Genomic DNA, 25171 nt, shown 5'->3' on the forward strand with positions numbered 1-25171 from the left:
TTTTGTATTGCTGAGAGTCAGTGTTTAATTATCTGCCATCCTGGGGCCAAAGATGTCAGTGAGCCCCCCGAGACTCATTCTTATATAGTGCTTTTTACAACATGCCACATTCACTATGTTTTAAGTGCTTACTAGCTAACATTCAGACACATTCATATCTTGCCCAGGGATATTTGGCACGCAGACTGGGGGAGCCAGGGATCAAACCACCAACCTTCCGATCAGTAGATGATCTGCTCTACCTCTGAGTTCAATCCTAAGTGTTAAGATGGGTGTATCAAGGGGAAAGTGACTCAAAATGGACAAAATTGTTGCAAAAATGTAGAAGATGACAAGAAAGAAGCACAAGTAATCCAAAGATGCATGTCAATAAATCAGGCATACAAACCTCTGCAAGCAGGCTCAGTCTCATTCCACTGTGGATTGTTAGGATCCATGCACTCAATGGTGACAGATCCCTGTTCCAGAGTATACCCCGGGTCACAGGCAAACTCCACCACAGCTCCTACTGACCAGGTGTTGTCAGTGCTGGTCATGTTACCGTACTTCACAAAGGGTTCATAGCAGTGACCCGCTGAAAAAGCTAGAGAGATGGAAGTAATGTTACAAAAATAGTTGTAGGAAGGAGTTAGAATCCATCCATCTATTCGCTTCCGCTTATCCTTTTCAGGGTCGCAGGGGATGCTGGAGCCTATCCCAGCAGTCATAGGGCGAGAGGAGGGGTACACCCTTGACATGTCTGTGCGGTACACCCTTGACAGGTCGCCAGTCTGTCACAGGGCTAACACACAGAGACAGACAACCATTCACACTCACATTCACACCTATGGGCAATTTGGATTAATCAATTAACCTATCCCCACAAGCTGCATGTCTTTGGACTGTGGGAGGAAGCCGCAGTACCCGGAGGGAACCCACGCAAACACGGGGAGAAGATGAAAACTCCACACAGAAAGACCCTGGCCTGATGGTGGAATTGAACTCAGGACCTTCTTGCTGTGCGGCAACAGTGTTAACCACTGTTCCACCGTGCTGGAGTTAGAAGCTCTATTAATAAATAATAAACAATTGTTTATATTTGCCCTTATATATATATGTTCAAAATCCATCTTTTAGAGTGTGCATGTGTCAACCAGCACACAGCCTGTTTCAGTTGCTGCCTTTTCTCTTTAGTTTAACTTTTTTCTTACTAATTTTCTTACTTTTTTCTTACTAATTTGTTTGTCCTTTACTCTTCACTCAGATGAGTGTTCATCTGTATTAATAGCTTTCTTTTCTACATCATTTTCCTAGGGATTATTAAAATATTCTGATTCTGAGATCAAATGTATTTTGTTTATATTTTCTTAAAAATGTGATTTTGTTAAAATCATATTGCATCTTTCACTAGATTTATTTCAAGGTCTCTTTTTTCAAGTGAAACACAGAAAAGAAAACATTAGTTAACAGATAGTCAAGCTTCATAACAAAAAATTTTTAAAGACTGATGCAAAATAGTGAAAAATATTATATTTAGTTCAGTAAAGCTATGAACCATATTTTAAATTTTACCTTCATCTATGTATTCTGTGGTAACTTGTAGGTTTTGACCCGTGTCTTAAATCAGCCAAACAAACAAACAAAAAAAAACAACCAGTTGTTTGTCAACCAATTGTTTGTTAAATCTTTTTGGGCTTCCTTAGCCATTAAAAGATTGGTTTTAATATTGCATGCTCAGTGAATAACTCAGCCAGCAGAAACCCAAAAATGAAGAAGAGAAGCCATCATAGGACAGGCCCCTGCATGGTATGTACCACCGGCAAATAGAGGAAGTGACTGACATCCAAAAATCCTACTGATGGCTGGACAAAGCTGGACTGAAAGACAGCACAGAAGCACTAATCAGGGCAGCACAGGAACAAGATCTAAGTACAAGATCCATAGAGGCAATGGCCTACCACACCAGGCAAGACCCCAGGTTCAGGCTGTGTAAAGATGCCCTGAGATAATCCAGCACAAAACAGCAGGGTCCAAGATGCTTAGCAGGCAGGATATACGTGGAACACCGTAGCCAAGCGGCCGGCATAGTATACAGAAACATCTGTGCTGAACACCCCTTGGAAGTCCCGAGGTCAAAATGGGACCTTGGGTGGTTGAGAATGACTGGGCTAAGATCCTGTGGGACTTCCAGATACAGATGGACAAACTGGTGATGGCTAACCAACATAACAACATCGCTAACGTACAGTACATAGTAGTGGTAGACAAGCAGTAGAAGATGGCCGTAGTGACAGATGTAGCAATGACCAGTGACAACAACATCAGGAAGAAGGAACATGAGAAGCTGGAGAAGTACCAAGGGTTGAGGGAAAAACTTGAGAAGATGTGGAGGGTGAAGGTAAGAATGGTCCCAGTGGTAATCTGAGCACTTTGTGCAGTAACACCCAAGCTAGGCGAGTGGCTCCAGCAGATCTCAGGAACAACATCCGAGATCTCTGTCCAAAAGAGCGCAGTCCTAGATTAAAGGTCTGTCAGGCAGTAGTTCCCCATTCACTCAGATTCCATGGCGGCCAAAATAAAAACAACAAAAGTGGACTGATATTTTGGTTTATTGTGGGTTTAGATTAAATTAAGTTAATTAGGGCAATAGTGAGTGTGGATTTCTTTAAATTGCCACTTTGTTGTGTTTCCAGATTTTAATCACAACATTTTTTAGTTTAATTTAATGTTATTAATATGATATTAAATGGAAACATCCATCCATTCGCTTTTCAGGGTCGCGGGGGGCGCTGGAGCCTATCCCAGCTGTCATAGGGCGAGAGGCGGGGTACACCCTGGATAGGTCGCCAATCTGTCGCCGGGCTAACACAGGGACAGACAACCATTTGCACTCACATTCACTCACGCATTCACACATATGGGCAATTTAGATTGATCAATTAACCTATCCCCACTAACTGCATGTCTTTGGACTGTGGGAGGAAGCCGGAATACCCGGGGAGAACCCACGCAAACATGGGGAGAACATGCAAACTCTACACAGAAAGACCCCGGCCTGATGGTGGAATTGAACTCACAACATTCTTGCTGTGCGGCAACAGTGCTAACCACTGGTCACCGTAAATGGAAACAATAATTATAAATAATAAGAAGAAGAAATTACCACATTAGTACATTCTTGTTTCTTCATTGTTACCCTACTATTACCACTTTATTATCAGGCTGTAATAGAAAGTGCTATCCAACTCATCATGCATAATTCTTACCTTGATACCTAATGGCTATGCCAGTCGATGTTCCTGTGGCATCTGTAGTAAGCTCAATGAAGAGCTGCCTAGATGTGCTAAGGAGCCCTTCATTAGGCAAATACTCCACCTCATAGGAATCATACAGTACGGCTGCATTTATGCTGTTGCCATTCTTGATCAGGAGCCTGAAAGACAGTGAACAAAATTTTATTTACAGGGTATCTTATTTAACAGAATGGAACTTTTTGACTCCTACTGGCTGTTCTTTATCTGTTTGCATCCTTGCCTACAATTGAGTATAAAATACTGATTAACGTAACATATTTGAATGATCTATTTAGGCTACTTTGTAAATTAAAAGAAAATATCAATTTGCATGTTTAAACATATGTACAGCAAATTATAAACAGATATTTACAGCATTTTTCTTTTCAATTTGCCTTTGTACACCTCCAGTTGTTTAAATCAAACATTGACTTTTCTTTTATTTCAGAGGGTTTAAGAACAATATTGCATTTTCATACATACTCCCTATTTTCAGACACTCAAAAGTAATTTAGAAGAACTAACATAAAAAAAATCATTTATAGTCAGCGACTGGCTGAAGTGTAGAACTCACAGACGTCACTGGACTGCAGGAGAAAGTTTGAGTCCCTGGAACTAGCAGAAAGCCCCAGTAGAATCAAGCCCTGAACCTTCTTGTTAAGTGGCAGCAGTGTTAATCACTAAATAACAGTGTCACCAGTGTTGGGGAGTAACGGAATACATGTACCGGTGTTACGTGTTTAAAATACAAAATATGAGTAACTGTATTCCGTTACAGTTACCATTTAAAAAGGTGGTATTCAGAATACAGTTACTTTGTTGAAATAAAGGGATTACACGACGGTCTTTTCCTGTTTCATATGTTAGGCTGTCCCCTCTCTATTTTTGGTAATTCCACGCTGGTGGAAACCCAAGCAAAACACGCATTAAGAGGCTCTAATGTCTGGGTCTCAATCTCGCGGCCCATGTCACCTCTACTTGCAGCCCGCAAAACGACGTGAAGAAATATTTTTTAAAATTATTCAAATTTTTTTTAAATATGAAGGCAATAAGCAGAGTATTACAGGCATAGCCCTAAAGAATGTAGCCTCATGGGCAGTGTAGCCCAGTTGTAAGTAAGCTATTAAGACTCGACTGTACACTGTGTTCCTGTTTTCCTCTGAAACAATAAGCTCCGTTGGAGCAGCCTTTCAACGCCTCTCTCTGTCTCTCACTAGCAAAGTTGACCCAGACAACAAAGTAAAGCCAGTTTTTGGCTACGAGCCCGACACGGAACCCGCCAGAGGTCCCTTTACTACGGGTTCGGAGCTGCGGACCTGTTTTATATACGCGCGGAATAGTTTTCTATACGAGATCGCTGCAAAAAGTGCAGCCTTACCTAATGTCCACCCTACTGTTACTCATTTTATATTAAGATTTAAAAATCTAGTTGGTGTTGGTATGATGAGTGACCTTCAGTAATAGCAACAAATCACACAGCAATAGTACATTCATGTAGTTGTAAAAAGCATGATAATGTATTAAGTCATCCAAAGTATTCAGAATACGTTACTCTCATTGAGTAACGTAACGGAATATAATAATGGATTGGATTTATATAGCGCTTTCCAAGGCACCCAAAGCGCTTTACAATGCCACTATTCATTCACTCTCGCATTCACACACTGGTGGAGGCAAGCTACGGTTGTAGCCACAGCTGCCCTGAGGCAGACTGACAGAAGGGAGGCTGCCATGTCGCGCCATCGGCCCCTCTGGCCATATGCTACAAAATACAGGGTGGGCCATTTATATGGATACACTGTAATAAAATGGGAATGGTTGGTGATATTAAAGTCCTGTTTGTGGCACATTAGTATATGTGAGGGGCAAACTCCTCAAGATGGGTGGTGACCATGGTGGCCATTTAGAAGTCGGCCATCTTGGATACAACTTTTGTTTTTTCAATAGGAAGAGGGCCATGTGACACATCAAACTTATTGGTAATGTCACAAGAAAAACAATGGTGTGCTTGGTTCCAACGTAACTTTATTCTTTCATGAGTTATTTACAAGTTTCTCTTTGTTCACAGCCATTGACATGTCGAAGAGGTTAACACGTGAGGAGCGGATCGAAATTGTGTTGATATCTGGTGAACGCAGTAACCGGGTCATTGCAGCAGATTTCAATGCAAGACCCCCTACAAGACCACCCATCTCCCATGCTACAGTTAGCAAACTGCTTGCTAAGTTTCGTGAAACTGGTTCAGTGTTGGATTTGCCAAAATGTGGACGCAAGAAAACTGTCACTAATGAAGAAACATCAGTGGCTGTCCTAGCTTCATTCAGCAAGAGCCCACAGCGTAGCACTTGCCGCAGAGAGAGTGGAGAGTGGCATTAGTCGAACATCCCTTCGGCGGATATTAGCTACTCACAAATGGCACCCTTACAAACTCCAGCTACTGCAGCATCTCAACGAGGATGACCCAGATCGGCCACAGAATTTGCAGAATGGGCAAAACAAAAATTGGAACAGGACCCTCAGTTCACGCAGAAGATTTTGTTCAGCGATGAGGCAAACTTTTATGTGAATGGTGAAGTTAACGAACAAAACCGCCGCTATTGGTCTGACACTAACCCACATTGGATGGATCCCTCCAAGACTGTTGGACCAACAAAAGTGATGGTTTGGTGTGGTATATGGGGCACAACGATAGTGGGTCCATTCTTCATCAATGGAAACCTCAAGGCCACTGGATATTTGAAATTGCTACATGATGATGTGTTTCCCTCTTTATGCACTGAAGCTGGCACGTGCCCTGAGTTTTTTCCAGCAAGATGGTGCACCACCGCATTATGGGTGCCAGGTCCGAGCATTCCTAGATGAACAGTTTCCTGGAAAGTGGATTGGTCGTCATGGGCCAGTTGAATGGCCCCCAAGGTCTCCCGATCTGACCCCCTTAGACTTTTATCTTTGGGGTCATCTGAAGGCAATTGTCTATGGTGTGAAGATACGAGATGTGCAGCTCCTGAAACTACGGATACTGGATGCCTGTGCTGGCATTTCTCCTGCGGTGTTGCTATCAGTGTGTGAAGAGTGGGAGAAGAGGGTTGCATTGACAATCCAACACAGTGGGCTGCACATTGAACACATTTTATAAGTGGTCAGAAACTTGTAAATAACTCATGAAAGAATAAAGTTACGTTGAAACCAAGCACACCATTGTTGTTCTTGTGACATTACCAATAAGTTTGATGTGTCACATGGCCCTCTTCCTATTGGAAAAACAAGTTGTATCCAAGATGGCCGACTTCTAAATGGCCACCATGGTCATTCACCACCCATCTTGAGGAGTTTGCCCCTCACATAAACTAATGTGCCACAAACAGGACTTTAATATCACCAACCATTCCCATGTTATTACGGTGTATCCATATAAATGGCCCACCCTGTACATTTTGGGGCATGTAATCTGTAATCTGTAGTGGAATACATTTTAAAAGTAACCTTCCCAACACTGTGTGTCACCCAATCATTAATTACCATGTATGAAGGCATATACACACATAGAACACACACACAGATTTGATGTTGATGCACGTCACAGCCCTCCACCAGCAGCAATCTTGTGGTTGTCTTATTCTTCTCAGTTAAAAGAAAAAGGTTTATCAGAGCACTAAAGTGTTAAATAAAATCAATAAACTATTATAAAATATGTGTATATTTATGTTTTTTCTTAATGTTCCTGTTGGTTACTTCATAATGTAATGGGTTAGAGATGTGCCTAATAAACAAATAATATCCAGTTCAGTCTCAGGAGGAGACGCCCTTTGCGTTGTGTCAGGAAGAGCATCCAGTGTTCAAAACATGGGTAAGGGAGCAGTTGAAAATAACTTTTTATTTTTATTGTTTCTATTCACATAGACTCATATTCATACTCATATTCTCTAGATGGGTAAAAACCCTAAAAACACTGGCTATAGTTTTTCATGCCATTACCTATAAATCATGCAACATTTTGAGTGTTAATGCATTCATAACAATTTTTCTTGCCTTCCAGATAACAACTGCCTGTGATTTCTTGCTATAACAAAAGTAAATCAGCAAACTCTACATTTGTAATCTGTTAAATAGAATATCAAGGGAGCATTTTGAGTACATTGATTAGCTAACGTCTAAAAACCTATAAACAAGAAAGAACGGTTAATTAAGACTGATTAATTAACTGAAGTCATTTTCTGTCAGTATATAATATCTGTGGGCTTGTGTACTGTAGTATCAATGATAAATCACCAATATTTGTCATTTTCCATTGGTTTATTGGAAAAAGTGAGTACATAGCTACATGGGATACATCATAGCAAGTTTCATGAAGTGCAGCTGAACACTATGAAATAGTGAGTAAATGGTCTTAAATGACAGATCTTAGATTTTTTTTTTGTTGAATAAACACTAGTATTTATATACTTAGGTTATATAATAACTAACTAGTTAAATAAATAATAAACTAGAGGGTTATATGATAGAGCATCTATCAATCGGCGGATCAATCAGTGGCTCCTCCAGCCCATGAGGGAAAGTATTCTTGGGCAAGATACTGAATTGCGAGTTGTCCCTCCATGTGACTGTGTGAATTGATGTTAGTTTTAAAAAGGGTGGGGGTGGGGGTGCGCTGTATGAATGTGTGTGTGATCGTGTGAATGAGACCAGTAGAACACACTTTGTTCAATCAAACTGAGTAGAAAGGTGCTATACAGTATACTGGAAGTACCAGTCTATTTCTGGCCTTTTAAAAGCCAACAAACCTTGGTGCATTAAATGAACACCTTTTGCACATTTGTCAGTTAACCTTTCCAAATCACCACTTCACCTAAATCTTTTCCTTTTGTTTCTAGAGCTGTCCAGATATCCCTTCGTATCTGTGAGGTCTCCATCTGTAGCATGAGTATAAGAGCAGCCTGGAGCCACTATTGTCTGGCAGACAGAATGGATTACTCAGCTAATTTCTCCCCCATGGTTACTCTATTCACTGGCCCTTAATTGCAGCCCCATGCTGCTAAAATGACATTCAGCTGTCACCGGTATGCGCTACACTGACATCCTGATGTTATTCTGTGGAGTCTTCAGGGACAAAGCAGAAGGTACAAAGATAAGAGGCCTCATGATTGAACATAAGTTAAGGACTGTGCTGAAGTAAAGAGGAAAGTAGTACATCAAAGTTAACAGGGTGTGAGCCATGAGACAGTTACACCAGCCAGCAAATAGCTCATATTTTCTAACAATCTGAAGTGTTTAAGGAGCTTGAAAAGAAAAGCGTCTGGACTTCTTTAAGTTGCTTGAAGACGTTTCACCTCTCATCCGAGAAGCTTCTTCAGGTCAGAAGAAGCTTCAGGTCAGAACTGAACTCTTCAGCATAAGCCCTTCAAGCTTACATGTGCTGCAGATATGATGAGGCAGAGGCGGAAAATGGGTGGGGGTGCTCTGGATAGAGGATTTTGTCATGTAATTTACCTTAATTGGACGGCCAAACATATTAAAACCCAACTATAACACTTCTCACCATTGCCAATATTAACATAACTAAAAAGGGTATGCACAACAGTCCTCCAGACATGGGCATGTGTGGTACCAGGGAGGATTGAACGATCTTAATGTCGTACGACCAAATACATGTTTGGGGTAACTACCCAGTATTGGTTGAGTACACATGCTTCTTTCTGAACTTCTAAAAGTTTGATTTAAGGGGGCAGGATGTTTGTTTAAGAGGATGTTTTTACGATACCAGTTTACTAGCTACTACCCTGTCGTTGCTGGTGCGTTGCAGACATTTTTCAAGTCACCCCATGCACAATACATGTACATCCCAACTGTAACCTGAGTCTCACATTTGAACAGATTAGTAATTACAATTACTAATCCTCCTTGAATCGCTACCTTATCGTGGTGGAGGGGTTTGTGTGTCACAGGGATCCCAGGGGCTATGTTGTCTGGGGGCTTTTGCCCCCTGGTAGGGTCTCCCATGGCAAATTGGCCCTGGGTGAGGGACCAGACAAAGAGCGATTCATAAGACCCTTATGAAAAGGACACCGAGGGAACAGTTTACCCTGCCCGGGATAGGGTTACCGGGGCCTCGCCCTGGAGCCAGGCCCGGGGAGGGTGCCCGAGGGCGAGCATCTGGTGGCCGGGCCTTAGTCCATGGGGCCCGGCCGGGCACAGCCCGAAGAGGAGACATGGGCCCATCCTCCCGCAGGCCCACCACCCGCAGGAGGCGCCATAGGGGTCGGGTGCATTGTGTGCCGGGTGGCGGCCAGGAGCGGAGGCCCTGGCGGACTGACCCCCGGCTGCCAAGACTGGCAATAGGGACATGGAATGTCACCTCTCTGGTGGGGAAGGAGCCTGAGTTAGTGCGTGAGGTTGAGAGGTACCGGCTAGATATAGTCGGGCTCACCTCTACACATGGCTTGGGCTCTGGAACCAGTCTCCTGGAGAGGGGCTGGACTCTGTCTCAGTCTGGAGTTGCCCTTGGTGAGAGGCGGCGGGCTGGGGTGGGTATCCTAATATCCCCTCGGCTTGCTGCCGGTACGTTGGGGTTTTTCCCGGTGGACGAGAGGGTTTGTTCCCTGCGCCTTAGGGTCGGGGAACGGGTCCTGACTGTCATCTGGCAGTTCAGAGTACCCAGCCTTCTTAGAGTCCCTGGGGGGGGGTGCTGGAGGGTGCTCCACCTGGAGACTCTGTTGTCCTGCTGGGAGACTTCAATGCTCACGTGGGTAACGACAGCGAGACCTGGAGGGGCGTGATTGGGAGGAACGGCCTCCCTGATCTGAACCCGAGCGGTGCTCTGTTATTGGACTTCTGTGCTAATCACAGTTTGGCCATAACGAACACCCTGTTCGAACATAAGAGTGTCCATAAGTGCACGTAGCACCAGGACGCTCTAGGCCGTAGGTCGATGATCGATTTTGTAATCGTATCAGCAGACCTGCGACCATATGTTCTGGACACTCGGGTAAAGAGAGGGGCTGAGCTGTCAACTGATCACCACCTGGTGGTGAGTTGGATCAGGTGGCGGGGGAAGACGCTGGACAGACCTGGTACACCTAAACGCGTAGTGAGGGTGTGCTGGGAACGTCTAGCAGAGGCCCCAGTCCGCGAGATCTTCAACGCACACCTCCGGCAGAGCTTCAACAGCATTCCGAGGGAGACTGGGGACATTGAGTCCGAATGGACCATGTTCAGCGTCTCCATTGCCGAAGCTGCTGCATTGAGCTGCGGCCGCAAGGTGGTTGGTGCCTGCCGTGGTGGTAATCCCCGAACCAAATGGACACCAGAGGTGAAGGAAGCCACTAGGCTGAAGAAGGAGTCCTATCGGGCTTGGTTAGCCTGTGGGACTCCGGAGGCAGCCGACAGGTATCGACAGGCCAAGCGGAATGCGGCTCGGGCAGTGGCTGAAGCAAAAACTCGGGTGTGGGAGGAGTTCGGAGAGGCCATGGAAAAAGACTTTCGGACTGCCTCGAAGAGATTCTGGCAAACCGTCAGACGTCTCAGGAGGGGAAAGCGGTGCTCTACCTGCACTGTGTATAGTGCTGGCGGAGTGCTGCTGACGTCGACTGAGAAAATTGTCAGGCGGTGGAAGGAATACTTCGAGGACCTCCTTAATCCCACTGACACGTCTTCCGAGGAGGAAGCAGAGTCTGGGGATGAGGGGAATGACCCGCCAATTTCCGGGGGCGGGGTCACTGAGACAGTTAAACAACTCCTTGGTGGCAGAGCCCCTGGTGTTGATGAGGTCCGCCCTGAGTTCCTGAAGGCTCTGGACGTTGTAGGGCTGTCCTGGTTGACACGCCTCTGCAATGTTGCGTGGAGATCAGGGGCAGTACCTGTGGACTGGCAGACCGGGGTGGTGGTCCCCATCTTTAAGAAAGGGGACCGGAGGGTGTGTTCCAACTACAGGGGGATCACACTCCTCAGCCTCCCTGGGAAAGTCTATGCCAGGGTGCTGGAAAGGAGAGTTCGTCCGTTAGTCGAACCTCGGATACAGGAGGAACAATGCGGTTTTCGTCCTGGTCGCGGAACACTGGACCAGCTCTTTATCCTCTCCAGGATACTTGAGGGTGCATGGGAGTTTGCCCAACCAGTCTACATGTGTTTTGTGGACTTGGAGAAGGCATTCGACCGTGTCCCTCGGGGTGTCCTGTGGGAGGTGTTGCGGGAATATGGGGTGTCTGGCCCATTGCTACGGGCCATTCGATCCCTATACAACCGTTGCAAGAGCTTGGTTCGCATTGCCGGCAATAAGTCGGACTCGTTCCCGGTGGGTGATGGGCTCCGCCAGGGCTGCCCTTTGTCTCCGGTTCTGTTCATAATTTTTATGGACAGGATTTCTAGGCGCAGCCAAGTGGCGGAGGGCTTTCGCTTTGGTGGCCTCAGAATCTCATCTCTGATTTTTGCAGATGATGTGGTTCTGTTGGCTTCATCGGGTGAGGGCCTCCAGCTCGCACTGGAACGGTTCGCAGCCGAGTGTGAAGCAGCGGGAATGAGGATCAGCACCTCCAAATCTGAGGCCATGGTTCTCAGCCGGAAAAGGGTGGAGTGCCCACTCCGGGTCGGGGATGAGTTCCTGCCCCAAGTGGAGGAGATCAAGTATCTCGGGGTCTTGTTCGCGAGTGATGGGAGAAGGGAGCCGGAGATCGACAGACGGATTGGGGCTGCAGCTGCAGTAATGCGGACGCTGCACCGGTCCGTCGTGGTGAAGAGGGAGCTGAGTGTAAAAGCGAAGCTCTCAATTTACCGGTCGATCTACGTCCCTACCCTCACCTATGGCCACGAGCTGTGGTTAGTGACCGAAAGAACGAGATCGCGGATACAAGCGGCAGAAATGAGCTTCCTCCGAAGGGTGGCTGGCCTCTCCCTTAGAGATAGGGTGAGAAGTTCGGCCATCCGGGAGGGGCTCAGAGTAGAGCAGCTGCTGCTCCACATCGAAAGGAGCCAGCTGAGGTGGTTCGGGCATCTGACAAGGATGCCCCCTGGGCGCCTCCTGGGTGAGGTGTTCCAGGCATGTCCCACCGGGAGGAGGCCCGGGGCAGACCCAGGACACGCTGGAGAGATTATATCTCTCGGCTGGCCTGGGAACGCCTTGGTATTCCCCCGGATAAGCTGGAGGAGGTGGCTGGGGAGAGGGAGGTCTGGGCCTCTTTGCTTAGGCTGCTTTGTTGCATTAGGTGATACTCATTGGGTGTCTTTCATTCTAAGACTGTGTAAGACTGGAAACTTGAAAATTGTGCACATAGGAGCTTTAGAGTAATTGTTTTTGAAATGATCAATTTGTTAAAGGAAAGAGTTTTCAGTTTACAACAATCTCAAATCATAGCTTACCGATCATCATCCTCAGCCAGTGCTACCTTCTCAAAGTGGATGTGGAGCCTCTGGCCCTCAGGGGCCTCCAGCAGCCAGTGGCAGGTTAGGTTGTTGCTGTAGTTGCTCGGAAAACCAGGAGAGACAATCCGACCAACTGTGATGTTCCTCACCAAACCTCCACAGGCAGCTGAAAAACAAGAAGGAATGGAAGTGAACATCAAATTAAACTGTGGTGGATTTCACATTATGTAGTGAATCTCAGTCAAATTTACTCGTACTGACATCATCTCATTCTCTATTACCCTAACTTAATAACCAAACTCAAACTGGTGACCATGAAAAAAAAAACAAGAACCAGCCAAATAAGACTGCTTTTAGTATTTGAAAGCATTCAGACATTTGCCAACATCAAAATTTATTATAGCAAAAATTATTTATATTTCCCTTAATTTTAACATTATAAATTGTAAACTTGTAAAGCATAAATTTGATCCATCTACTGCATAATTTGATTATCATCATTAGTATCACACCACTGCTGCTCTGCTGTCAAGTGCTGTTACAATAATTTTAGTAAGTCAACACTTCCTGATACTGTTAGTTGTTATCAAGTAGCTAGTGTAGTACTGTTTGTACTATATTATGAAATTTCCGTTGCAGAAAAATAATGTGAATGTCTGGATGAAATAAAGCCTTTTGGGTTGTGCTAACAGCAGCCAAAGAAGAAACAATGCAAACTGGAGGTGACTACATAAAGAATACAACTGTCTAAATACACTTGTACATTTTACAATGCACAAGAAATGTAAGAAATGTGAATAGCATCAATTATTATTATGTAAAATAATTCTGTAGGAAAACCATTTAATTGCTGTCTGTCTGAGTAATTCACACTGTCAGTAGTTTTCAATTAAAACTACCTTCTACCAAGAAATGAACCTATCAACAGTAGATACACGACTTGATACAACTGCATGTAGGTGAGAAAATAGCTTTTGTTAATATTCAAGCTGTAATCAAGAATTTAGATCGTCAAGCTGTTCCTAAGACCGTGCTGTTCTGTCCTTCCTGAAATCTGCTGGCAAGACTCGCCCAGTTTGGAGGTCACAGGCCTGAGTGTTCTGATTACCATGGAGACCACTGATGCCTTTACCTTCCACATCTTTTCCAGTTACCTCTCAGCCCTTCTCAAGCTTCATGTGTCCTTTCTTCCTGATGTTGCTATCAGTTACTATTTCCACATCTATCACCAGAGATGGGCAGTAACGCGTTACTGATTACTTTTTTCAAGTAACGAGTAAAGTAAGGGATTACTATTGCAAAAACGGTAATTAGATTACCGTTACTTTCCCGTAGGAACGCTGCGTTACTGCGTTACTAAAACCATGATTTTTTGCGAGAATGTCTCATGACAGTGATGTAAGCAAGTGCGCTGTTAGTGACAACAGCTGTGTGCAGATCAACAATGGATCACATATCGAATGTGGGAGAGAGTACGAGCGTGCAGCGTTTAAAGCGTGGAAGTACTGACCTTACTTTGAGTTTGATTCCATAAAAAGTGACAAAAACATTAGCGTCCATCGTGCGTGGGAAGAAAACTTCTTTTTACAGTGACAAAACCTAAACTTCCAAGCAAGCACCAAGTGCGCAAGGACATAATGGGAAACTCACAGAGAAACTCGCGGATTCTTCCACTGACCGCGGCACACCTGCACCAGCGTAAACCTCCGCCTACCCCACTCCTGCTTTACAGGTGAAAATAGAGCAGCAGGACCGCTGAGTCTTTGACTTTATTTATTTTCTGCTGTGTTTTACTTGCATCTATTTGAAAGACTGAGTGTAAACACAAAAAATATTTTATTTTATGTGCTGGAATGTGCAGAAAATAGATTTAAATGTTAAACTAATTTATTCAAGTCAGAGACTGTTGCATATAATTAAATTTTTGCTTGATGCATAAAGTTAAAAGATCAAAACTGATAAAACAAGTTTAAAAAAAGGAGACTTTTCCATTTGATTACATTTTGTATGATGGATTATGCAGAAAAAGTAGAATTGGGCTGAAAGATCTATGGCTTTATCACCTATTCAGGTTGTAAATCGTGTTTTTAAAAAGTAACTAAGTAACTAAGTAATTAATTACTTTTGAAAATAAGTAATCACTAAAGTAACGGGATTACTTTTTTGGGGAAGTAATCAGTAATTAGTTACTGATTACTTTTTTTAAGTAACTTGATCAACACTTTCTATCACAACCTCTTCTTCTGCTTGTCCACCACTCGGTGTATCCCATTTTGACCCTGGAACTTCCAGGCCATAGATGGCATGTATGTATGTTCCTGTATGCTATCCCACCCACTCGAAACGCATATGCAATACTTCTATTAATTACTTTCTCTGACTAACTTAGACTGAGACTTGGGGCGATCGTGGCTCAAAGAGTTGGCAGCTTGTCTTGTAACCGGAAGGTTGCCGGTTCGAGCCCCGGCTCGGACAGTCTCGGTCGTTGTGTTCTTGGGCAAGACACTTCACCTACCGCCTACTGGTGATGACCAGAGGGGCCGATGGTGCGATATGGCAGCCTCGCCTCTGTCAGTCTGTCCCAGGGCAGCTGTGGCTACAACTGTAGCTGCCTCCACCAGTGTGTGAATGAATGAATGAATGAATGAATAGTGGAATTGTAAAGCGCTTTGAGGGGTCCCGAAAAGCACTATATAAATGCATTATTATTATTGATACAATTAAATGTAAATAGAATGCATAAAAACAATAATTTTGCACTTTTGTTAATGTGTAAATGCTATGAAATACTTATAAAAAAAACCTTTGTAACTAAAATATTGCCTGTATAATTAATTAGGTTATGTGTATAATTTCCGTCTTCAGCTGTGGCTAGTCGAAGAGTTTCGTCTGGGAAACGTTACCTAGGCACTTTGGTTCCTTCCCACTCCAGTAGGGTGTGCTAGAATTGCGGCAGGTCAACACAGAGGAACCTTGCAGCTTGTAGCCCGTCAAACAGGAGAAGAAAGCCTGCCCTCCAGAGTGGAGACTGCTCACTGATACATCACCATAGAGAGGCTGCTTGGGGAAGACACAGCTCAACATGAAGGCTGGAGAGAAAGAGGTGAAAGAGTCAGGGAAGCAGAGAGACAGCGGAAAATACACAAAAGGAGACTGAAATTAAGGTGTAAAATGTGAAATTTCAGCAAGACATGACATTTAGTTTCAGAAATTTAGACTAGTGTTTCCTGACAGTGGTGCAAGCATTATAAAAGAATCTGCTCCAAAGCCACCATTAATCTCTAACCTATAACACATAACCCACTTAACACCTTTCAAAACGTTTTCACACCCTCAGTTATATGGTCTTGGTTTTGTTTGTTTTTTTGTCTCTGCAATAATACAGATAAAACCACAAATATTAGACAACCCCTATCAGCAAGCACTTGAGCAAATGTGGGAGGGAAAAACTCCCTTTAAACAGGAAGAAATTTCGGGCAAAATCAGCCTCAGGGAGGAGCAGCCATCTGGGCTAGGGCGAGGGGAGGGAGAGAGGTCAGGAGACATGTTGTGGAGGCGAGCCAGAGATTAATAATAACTCATAATTAAATGCAGAGATGGATAAACACATGGTGAGTGACAAGGGGTGAGAGAAGGAGAAATGCTGAGCATATCATGGGAAGCCCCCAACACACTACGTTTACTGCAGCATAACTAAGAGGGGATTCATGGTCACCTGATCGAGTCCTAACTTTAAGTTTTGTCAGAAAGGAAAGTTTTAAGTCTAATCTTAAAAGTTCAGAGAGAGTCAGTCTCCCAAATCGAAGCAGGATCTGGTTCCACAGAAGAGAGGCCTGAAAGCTGAAGCCTCTCCCACATGTTCTACATTTAATTACTCTAAGTAACCCAGCAGTCTGAGAGCGAAGTGCTCTATTTGGGTTTTTTGTGTCTATGAGGTCTTTATAATAAGATGGGGCCTGATAATTCAAATAATTGTATATAAGGATATGGGAGAATGTTTGTTTGAGAGGATGTTTTTGGGAGAATCTGCTCTCTCTTGCTACAGCATTTTGGTAAATGGCCTGCATTTGTATAGCACTTTACTTATTTATTTTGGATGAACTGAAGGCTTTTCCGGAAGCTTTTAGGGCAACCAGACAATAATGAATTATAATAATCCAGACTAGAAATAGTGAATGAATGAACTAGTTTTTCAGCATCACTCTGAGACAGGATATTTTTAATTTTAGAGATGTTGCACAAATGCAAGAAAGTAGTTTTCCATATTTGTTTAATATGCACACTGAAGGACATGTCCTAGTCAGTCGCTGGAGGCCAAGGTAATGCAGTCCAGAGTGATTATCTGGTTAGACGTCATATTTCTAATATTTTTAGGGCCAAGTATGATTAACTCAGTTTTATCTGAATTTAGAAGCTGAAAATTTGAGGTCATCATGAAAAGAGAAAGGTGGCTATCATCTACACAGTGGCGATACTGCATAGGGGAAGCATAAAGAAGAATCCCCATTAACATGACAGATGTCATTCAAACCATGCGGAGCAGTACCTTTAATACCTACGACATGCTGTAATCTTCCTAATAAAAGTTTACGGTCAACATTGATGAATGCTGAGGTCAAGAAGGACAAGCACTGCGACGAGTCCACTGTCAGCGGCCACAAGAAGATAAGAAAAACAATAAGCAAACTTACACTAATGTGAGGCAAATGTCCAGATATCTGACTAACAACTGAGAATTGTTTTTAAAGTGGGTGTTTTGGTTAAGCTGCTACATTTTCTCAAACACTTCTTTAAGCAATATACAATCAGATTTGTTTATAGCAGCAGCATTCTCTTACTGAAACCCCATAATAACTCATTTGCATTTCAGTTAGCTTGCTGACTGAAATTCTTGAACTATGTTCAAATATTCACATTATACTTGTCTGCATAGATTCTCATGCTGTAAAAAAGTTGCGAAAAGCTGATGAAAGCTGATTTTGTGCAAGTAAAAAGAGAAGAAAAACCCCACTGGCGCTAACTTCCTATCTTTTCAATTATTCCACTGGTATAAACAGAGGTAAATAAACCCGAAATAGTACAAAACAATGAAACACTACAGTGCCGTATCCTCCTGTGACTCCCACCCACTAGAACCTTGTGCTGGCATTTACATTAATTTCTACAAAGAACTATCACATCATTGCAAAATGCTCGGAAACATGTCCAGAGTGCCTCTCAGGTGACCAGTGAACTAACAAGTTTCTTTATAGCCCACTGACTTGTCTTCCTACAGCCTCCTGGAATTCATCCAAACATATAAATAATATACTACTGCTAAAGATTCTGATCCATCTTACTGTAATTGTGCTAGTTTTATTGTTACCCCTCGATGGCATAGAGTAGCTCTGTTATTGATTCTGTCTGTTGAGAGCAGCACTGTGCCTCAGGTGAGGAAATATGTAGGGAGATTAAATAGGCCAATAAATGACAACCTATAACCCCAGCTGCTTCTAGTACTCTGTTAGTGCAGAGGGATGTTGCCCAGCTCTATAGTGGCTCACAAAAATAGAAATGAGTGCTGCATTGGTCTTTATAGTATTTCTTGTTTGAGCTAAAACGCAGCTGCTTAAGTCGTGTCCTCTCACTCCCTGAGCTGGTCATTAGCATGGTCAGCTGTAGCTGTTAAAACCTAGGCCAACCAAAAAACTAAAGAACTGAAAGGCTCGTGGGAGATGAGAAAAGAGATAAAGGAGCCATCATGGTAGCACTGTGGCATCATAACACTGGTGTTAGCAGGGAGCTTTCACAGAGACAAATTGTCCCCGAGGCTGCTATGTGCTACATCATTTTGCTGTGTCTTTCCAGAATTTATGGCCATTTATCATGTTTTGACTTTAATGAAACTTTACTGATATGCTCAGCTTTTATTTTTCTTTCATGTAAAATGTAGCAGATCTACATGGGGATGAATGGTAAAATAAAAGATGAAAGTGCAGTGGCAATGTAAAAATAGTTCAGCCCTGGACTGGCTAGAAGCCAAATATGTACAACTGCTGTGAAAAAATGTTAGCCTCTGCTGTATCTAATCAGGCCTTATGGCCACAGTGTAGATCACGAGAGAAGAGCAATAATTTCAGATGTTTAATGTTCCACTGTAGCAAGCGAATGTAAATTGAATTCATTTATTTTGAGCTTCTGATATGGCTTTGATGTGAAATGACCCAGCTCAGCTCAAACTTAGTCTCTAATCTCATTTGCTCCCTCAGAGGATTTATTTCTGCTGACCATTGCCCTCATATTACTGGAAGGAGATGACAAGCTCTACAAAGATTAATGTATGTTGCAGCTCTTTTTCTGGCTTTGCTATGGAATAGCTAGGCTACAGATACAGAGTCGGTGGGCATTGCTATTCAATAATAATGGAAACTGGCAGTTATTCTCTACACATTATTTCAAGCAAACAAAACACAGTTAGCAACATCCAAATTGTGTCGTATTTCACAAGGCCAACCATTAAGCCTTAATCTGGATATCAAAAAACAAAACAAAAAAGAAAACACCAGAATCACTTTGATTAATTCAGATGTCCAGAAAAACAAATCTTGCAGTGGTGTGGTGTTTTGGTGGTGTGGCATAAGAGCCACTTCTGGCAATGAATATGCAGGAGTACTAGAGCTTAAAGCCAAATATAATATAAACTAGGTTGGACTGATGCATCTTTCTCTATTTTTAGAATAACCACAATTACCTCTGTCTGTTAACTATAATATCTAAAACTAAAGTTCCTTATGTATTGGTCATTTGCACTTAGTGGCCACCCAGTTAGGCTTCAGTGTTCAAACACGTCATTAAAGAAATAATCTCAGCTGATATAGCAAATTCAGTTTATTTCTTTATTTTAATCAATTTTGGCAATTATTTACCTATCCCATCATTGTGTGAGTAATTTGATCAGATTCAGTAAGAAGGACTAGAGGTTACAGTCCCTGATAATGCATTGCTTTAGATGGAGAGACTCTTGACGGATGGCTGTTATGAGGAAAGGCAGCCCAGAAACTTTGTCAGCAGCACGCACCATTGTGTGCCTCAACTTTCGGTCTTTTACCCAGGCTAATCTGCCATTTTCCTTCCTTGGTTAGGTTTAGGGATTCGAGATCTGATCTGGATTATCATTTTAAAATTTGGGACACATCGTCAGTAGTGGACCTTTGATTCATCGGGTGTTTCGGCCGTTATCACTAGACACCCTCATCCAAGGAGGCCCTGCCAGGGTTGATCAGGCCCTGGAGTGTGCCACTGGTTTATGTTAACTTGTTATTTCTCTTCTTCTTTCTTCTGTTTAGTTTCCTACAGTTTATTTTCTATCTATTCACTGCAACTGAGAAATAATACTTACCTCTTTACCATTAATGGAGCCTAAATTCTTCAAAGGGATAGAAAAGGTGATAGAGAGAAGTAAGACAAAAGGGACAAGATAGGAGAGAGGAGAGCCAGACGGGGGGCGCCCGGTCGTACGCAAGTTTTTGGGAGTTAGACTAAAGGACGAGGTCTGGTCGCAAAGTTGTTGTTACGATCTCTGTGGGAAAAATTGGCCTCTGATCCAAGTCCACTTGCATCTGCCAATCCCTGGCAACCTTCAGCGGGCCCAAGTCTGGGGTTGAGGGGATTGTCCTCGGCTTGTCTCCTTCCCGGACAAATGTTGATGAAAACTGACGCTCCTCTTGGTTCATGAAAGGTTGAGTGATGATGGATTTTCTTTTGCACTCAACTTTCTCGGCTAGACACCCGGGAACCTGGTTGTGTCTCCATGTCTATCTGCCCTGAGTACGGCTAGTCCTACAACCAACCAAGATGTGCTTGAGTGTTGCTGGGACTGTACACAGGGGGTAGGATGGGTCCTTTCCAAACCACAGCTGCAGATTTATTGGGGAAGGTAGCAGATTTTATGTCGCTCGGATGATGAAACTTAGTCTATTAGACTCCATGCTGCAGATTTCACTCCATGAGAGTTTCCTATTTTCCACACTCTATTGTGTCATGCTGTCTCCCAACAGCATGACACAATGAAGGAATCACAAACATTTTTCTTTCTAGATGCACTTTATACAAACATTAGCACAAAATGCAAAGCTCATTGAGAATCACATTGTATATTTTGTGAAAAGTTTATTTCCCAAAACAATGGATTCAATGTGAATCTAAAGCAGCAGGCACTGTTCTGTTTGTATTAGCAGTAACTTAATCCCTCATTTTTCTGACTGTGTTTCCCGGACACTTTCCATTTTGACAAGTAGACTAAAAAGGCTGGTTCTAATATAATGCCTTCTTTGCTTACATACCTTGCTGTATTCATCCACTCACAATAGCACTTTTCTTCTATGTCTAAGTCTTCTATATAACATTCACACTTCAATGAACTCATCACTTCAGTCCCTTGCCCGAGGATACCTTGGCATCCAGACTGGAACAGACAAGGATCGAGTCACAAATGTTAATTAATTAATAGCTAACTGTTACTGCCAAAATACTTTCTCAAAATTTACACTCAGTAGCAACTGTGAAATCGGTAAATGGACTGGCATACATTGGTTCACCTTGCTAGTGCTTGTAAAACAGCTAACTGATCATCTGCAGAGGACTGGTTTATTTGAAGAGTTTCAGTTTGCTGGATGCTGGATTTTTCATGCAGGGCCAAATAAGAAAGGTCAAAGGCAGGAACACAGCTGGAGGCACTGGATTTCAAAAGCATGACCTCTTTTTCTTTCATTAAAATTAAGATAATAGATTTAGATTTACTATTAGCCAAATGTGAATATAGATAAATGTTGTTAGCAGTCTGTGTCAGTTTTAACATAAAAGACTGGATGTTAAGACCTCTTACCCTCTCACCAATGTAATGAGAGGTAAGCCAAGGGTACTTCAATTTCTTTCGATCTCACCTTTCTCGACAATAAGGGTATTTATTTGTTCTGTTCTGCCCTGACATCAACCGAAGCTTTGTTGGATAGAGAATCTTGATTACAGCACAAAGTGGCTGGCAACATTAAACAGAGCGGACTATTTGAATATTGGCAAAAGGCAAACCAGTGCAGGATTATGACAGTCATAGAGCAAAAGGCGGGGTACAGCCTGAAGAGGCTGCTAATCTATTCCAGGGCTAGCATATAGAGATAGACATATTCATATCTGTGGTATGAATACAATCACTAGTTAACCTAACTTCATTCATCTTTGTGTATCATCCATCTCTCTGGTTTATTGTAGGGTATTTACCTTATAATATAAAGTGCCTTGGGGCAACGGTTATTGTGATTTGGTGCTATATAAATAAAATTTTACTGAATTTTAATTGAATCTTTGGACTGTGGGAGGAAGCCGAAGTACCTGGAGAGAACACGCTAACCCCATTCAGAAAGGCCCCAGACTTGATTTGAAATACAGGACTGGCATAATTTCTGTCTGATATAAAAAAAAATCGTATCAACAGTGACAAGGAATTTCAATATATTCAAGAAGGAGCCACCAAGAGCTAGTATAAATATATCAGAGCTAGTATAAAACACAAAGACTTTCTTCATAAGTGTTCTAACAGTATTCCAGACATTGTCTGTGCTGTCCTAATTTCACAGAGATCCACTGGGAGAAAAGTCTGTGCCTTGACAGAGAGAGCAGCAGAGAAAAACAAAGAGAAACATGGAGAAGACCTACAGTATCTGCTCTGAGAAAAATCTACAAGAGCTGCTTCCCTCTTTTCTTCACCCTCAAGAGGCGATCAACTATGATAAATAGCCAGCAGGAAGAGTTGATGAAGACACGGAAACACCCACATAGAAATCATACATAAATCAGAGGGCCACAGATGATGCAGGCTGAGCTGAATGGAAAAGAACAAGGGGAGAAACAAATTGCTGGCACACTTGGGTCTAATCCAGGGGTCGGCAACCTGCGGCTCCGGAGACGCATGCGGCTCTTTAGTCCTTATAGTGCGGCTCCGCGTGGTTTGTGAAAATAAATTAGAAGTATTTAGCTTAAGTGTATTTTATTTATGTTAGTTCTTTTTTAACTTGTAGTTCTAAATTGGAAGATGATTGTGATATTGAAATATAAAAATACAATTATATTCTTTAATTTTTTCATCGCTCAAAATAAGCGTTACACTCATGGAAGTCGGTGTACGAAATGCCGTGCATTTATCGAGACTTTCAACTCCAGGTAGGCCAGTTATGGACCTTCGGATCCACATTATGTCAGCAGCTGTTCTCCACCATGAACTGTATTAAAAACAAACACCGCTCACGCCTCACAGATGACAGCTTACAGTCCTGCGTAAAGATGAGGTTCAGGAGCAGAAGTTCCATTGTAAACATATCACGGCAGACCCGACGATGTTTGCATGAAAATGCTTTTCAGCATCTCCTTATTGACCACTTTTTACACACGATTGCTGTATACAGCCGGCTGCAGAGGCGGAGGCAGACATTTGATACACCCGGGGCTTAGCCCTAAAGGGTAGAATGCATGTGGGATTGTGGGGGGGGGGATGACTGAGTTTTGAAACATGGACATATATATATATATATATAATTCCTATAACAGTGATCAGACAAGAGACAAGAGGATGCAAAGGGGTCTGCATGGGATCCTATGGATATATATATATATATATATATATATATATATATATATATATATATATATATATATAGTCAGAAGGTAGTCAGAACTGAGGGGATTGAACTACCAGAAGGCAACATTGCAGACATAGAGGACAGTTACAAGTACCTGGGGATCCCGCAGGCCAATGGGAACCATGAAGAGGCCGCTAGAAAGGCTGCAACCACCAAGTACCTGCAGAGGGTCAGGCAAGTCCTGAGGAGTCAGCTGAATGGTAAGAACAAGATCCGGGCCATCAACACGTACGCCCTGCCCGTGATCAGGTACCCTGCTGGGGTAATAGGCTGGCCAAAGGAGGAGATAGAAGCCACTGACATAAAGACAAGAAAGCTCCTTACCATGCATGGAGGGTTTCACCCCAAGTCCAGCACCCTGAGGCTGTACGCTAAGCGGAAGGAAGGGGGCCGGGGACTGGTGAGTGTCAGCACCACAGTCCAGGATGAGACAAGGAACATCCAAGAATACATTGGGAAGATGGCCCCAACTGACCGAGTGCTCAGTGAATACCTCAGGCAGCAGAAACCCAAGAAAGAGGAGGGAGACGAGGAACCATCATGGAAGGACAGGCCCCTGCACGGTATGTACCACCGGCAGATAGAGGAGGTGGCTGATATCCAGAAATCCTACCAGTGGCTGGACAAAGCTGGACTGAAAGACAGCACAGAGGCACTAATCATGGCAGCACAAGAACAAGCTCTGAGTACAAGATCCATAGAGGCTGGGGTCTATCACACCAGGCAAGACCCCAGGTGCAGGCTGTGTAAAGATGCCCCAGAGACAATCCAGCACATAACAGCAGGGTGCAAGATGCTAGCAGGCAAGGCATACATGGAACGCCATAACCAAGTGGCCGGCATAGTGTACAGGAACATCTGTGCCGAGTATAACCTAGAAGTCCCGAGGTCAAAATGGGAGATGCCCCCAAGGGTGGTGGAGAATGACCGAGCTAAGATCCTGTGGGACTTCCAGATACAGACGGACAAAATGGTGGTGGCTAACCAACCGGACATAGTGGTGGTAGACAAACAGAAGAAGACGGCCGTAGTGATCGATGTAGCGGTTCCGAATGACAGCAATATCAGGAAGAAGGAACACGAGAAGCTGGAGAAATACCAAGGGCTCAGAGAAGAGCTCGAGAGGATGTGGAGGGTGAAGGTAACGGTGGTCCCCGTGGTAATCGGAGCACTAGGTGCGGTGACTCCCAAGCTAGGCGAGTGGCTCCAGCAGATCCCGGGAACAACATCGGAGATCTCTGTCCAGAAGAGCGCAGTCCTGGGAACAGCTAAGATACTGCGCAGGACCCTCAAGCTCCCAGGCCTCTGGTAGAGGACCCGAGCTTGAAGGATAAACCGCCCGCAGGGGCGTGCTGGGTGTTTTATATATATATATATATATATATATATATATATATATATATATATATATATATATATATATATATATATCCAGAAGAGTGCATATATATATATCCAGAAGAGCTTCTTCCTGATATTGCTGTCATGTAGCGGTTCCGAATGACAGCAATATCAGGAAGAAGGAACACGAGAAGCTGGAGAAATACCAAGGGCTCAGAGAAGAGCTTGAGAGGATGTGGAGGGTGAAGGTAACGGTGGTCCCCGTGGTAATCGGAGCACTAGGTGCGGTGACTCCCAAGCTAGGCGAGTGGCTCCAGCAGATCCCGGGAACAACATCGGAGATCTCTGTCCAGAAGAGCGCAGTCCTGGGAACAGCTAAGATACTGCGCAGGACCCTCAAGCTCCCAGGCCTCTGGTAGAGGACCCGAGCTTGAAGGATAAACCGCCCGCAGGGGCGTGCTGGGTGTTTTTATATATATATATATATATATATATATATATATATGTCCATGTTTATACTGGACATATATATATATA

General features: G+C 43.4%; 1 protein-coding gene across 3 annotated transcripts in view; it reads right to left on the reverse strand.

The window, feature by feature from the left end:
* sez6b (seizure related 6 homolog b) overlaps positions 1–25171 on the reverse strand; it is a 243156-nt gene that overhangs the window by 26598 nt on the left and 191387 nt on the right. For all 3 annotated transcript variants that reach the window (XM_086260610.1, XM_086260609.1, XM_086260608.1), the window contains exons 5-8: positions 15527–15712; positions 12621–12789; positions 3246–3412; positions 389–583 (exon numbers count right to left, since the gene is read on the reverse strand). In XM_086260610.1, the coding sequence (XP_086116736.1) occupies positions 389–583; positions 3246–3412; positions 12621–12789; positions 15527–15712 (717 nt within the window). The remainder of the gene's footprint in view (positions 1–388; positions 584–3245; positions 3413–12620; positions 12790–15526; positions 15713–25171) is intronic.

This window comes from Aulonocara sp. 'chitande type north' Nkhata Bay, linkage group LG14, assembly GCF_057382095.1.
Source record: "Aulonocara sp. 'chitande type north' Nkhata Bay isolate Kocher_YH1m ecotype deep benthic linkage group LG14, A_spYH_male_GT1.1, whole genome shotgun sequence".
NCBI classification, from domain to species: domain Eukaryota; kingdom Metazoa; phylum Chordata; class Actinopteri; order Cichliformes; family Cichlidae; genus Aulonocara; species Aulonocara sp. 'chitande type north' Nkhata Bay.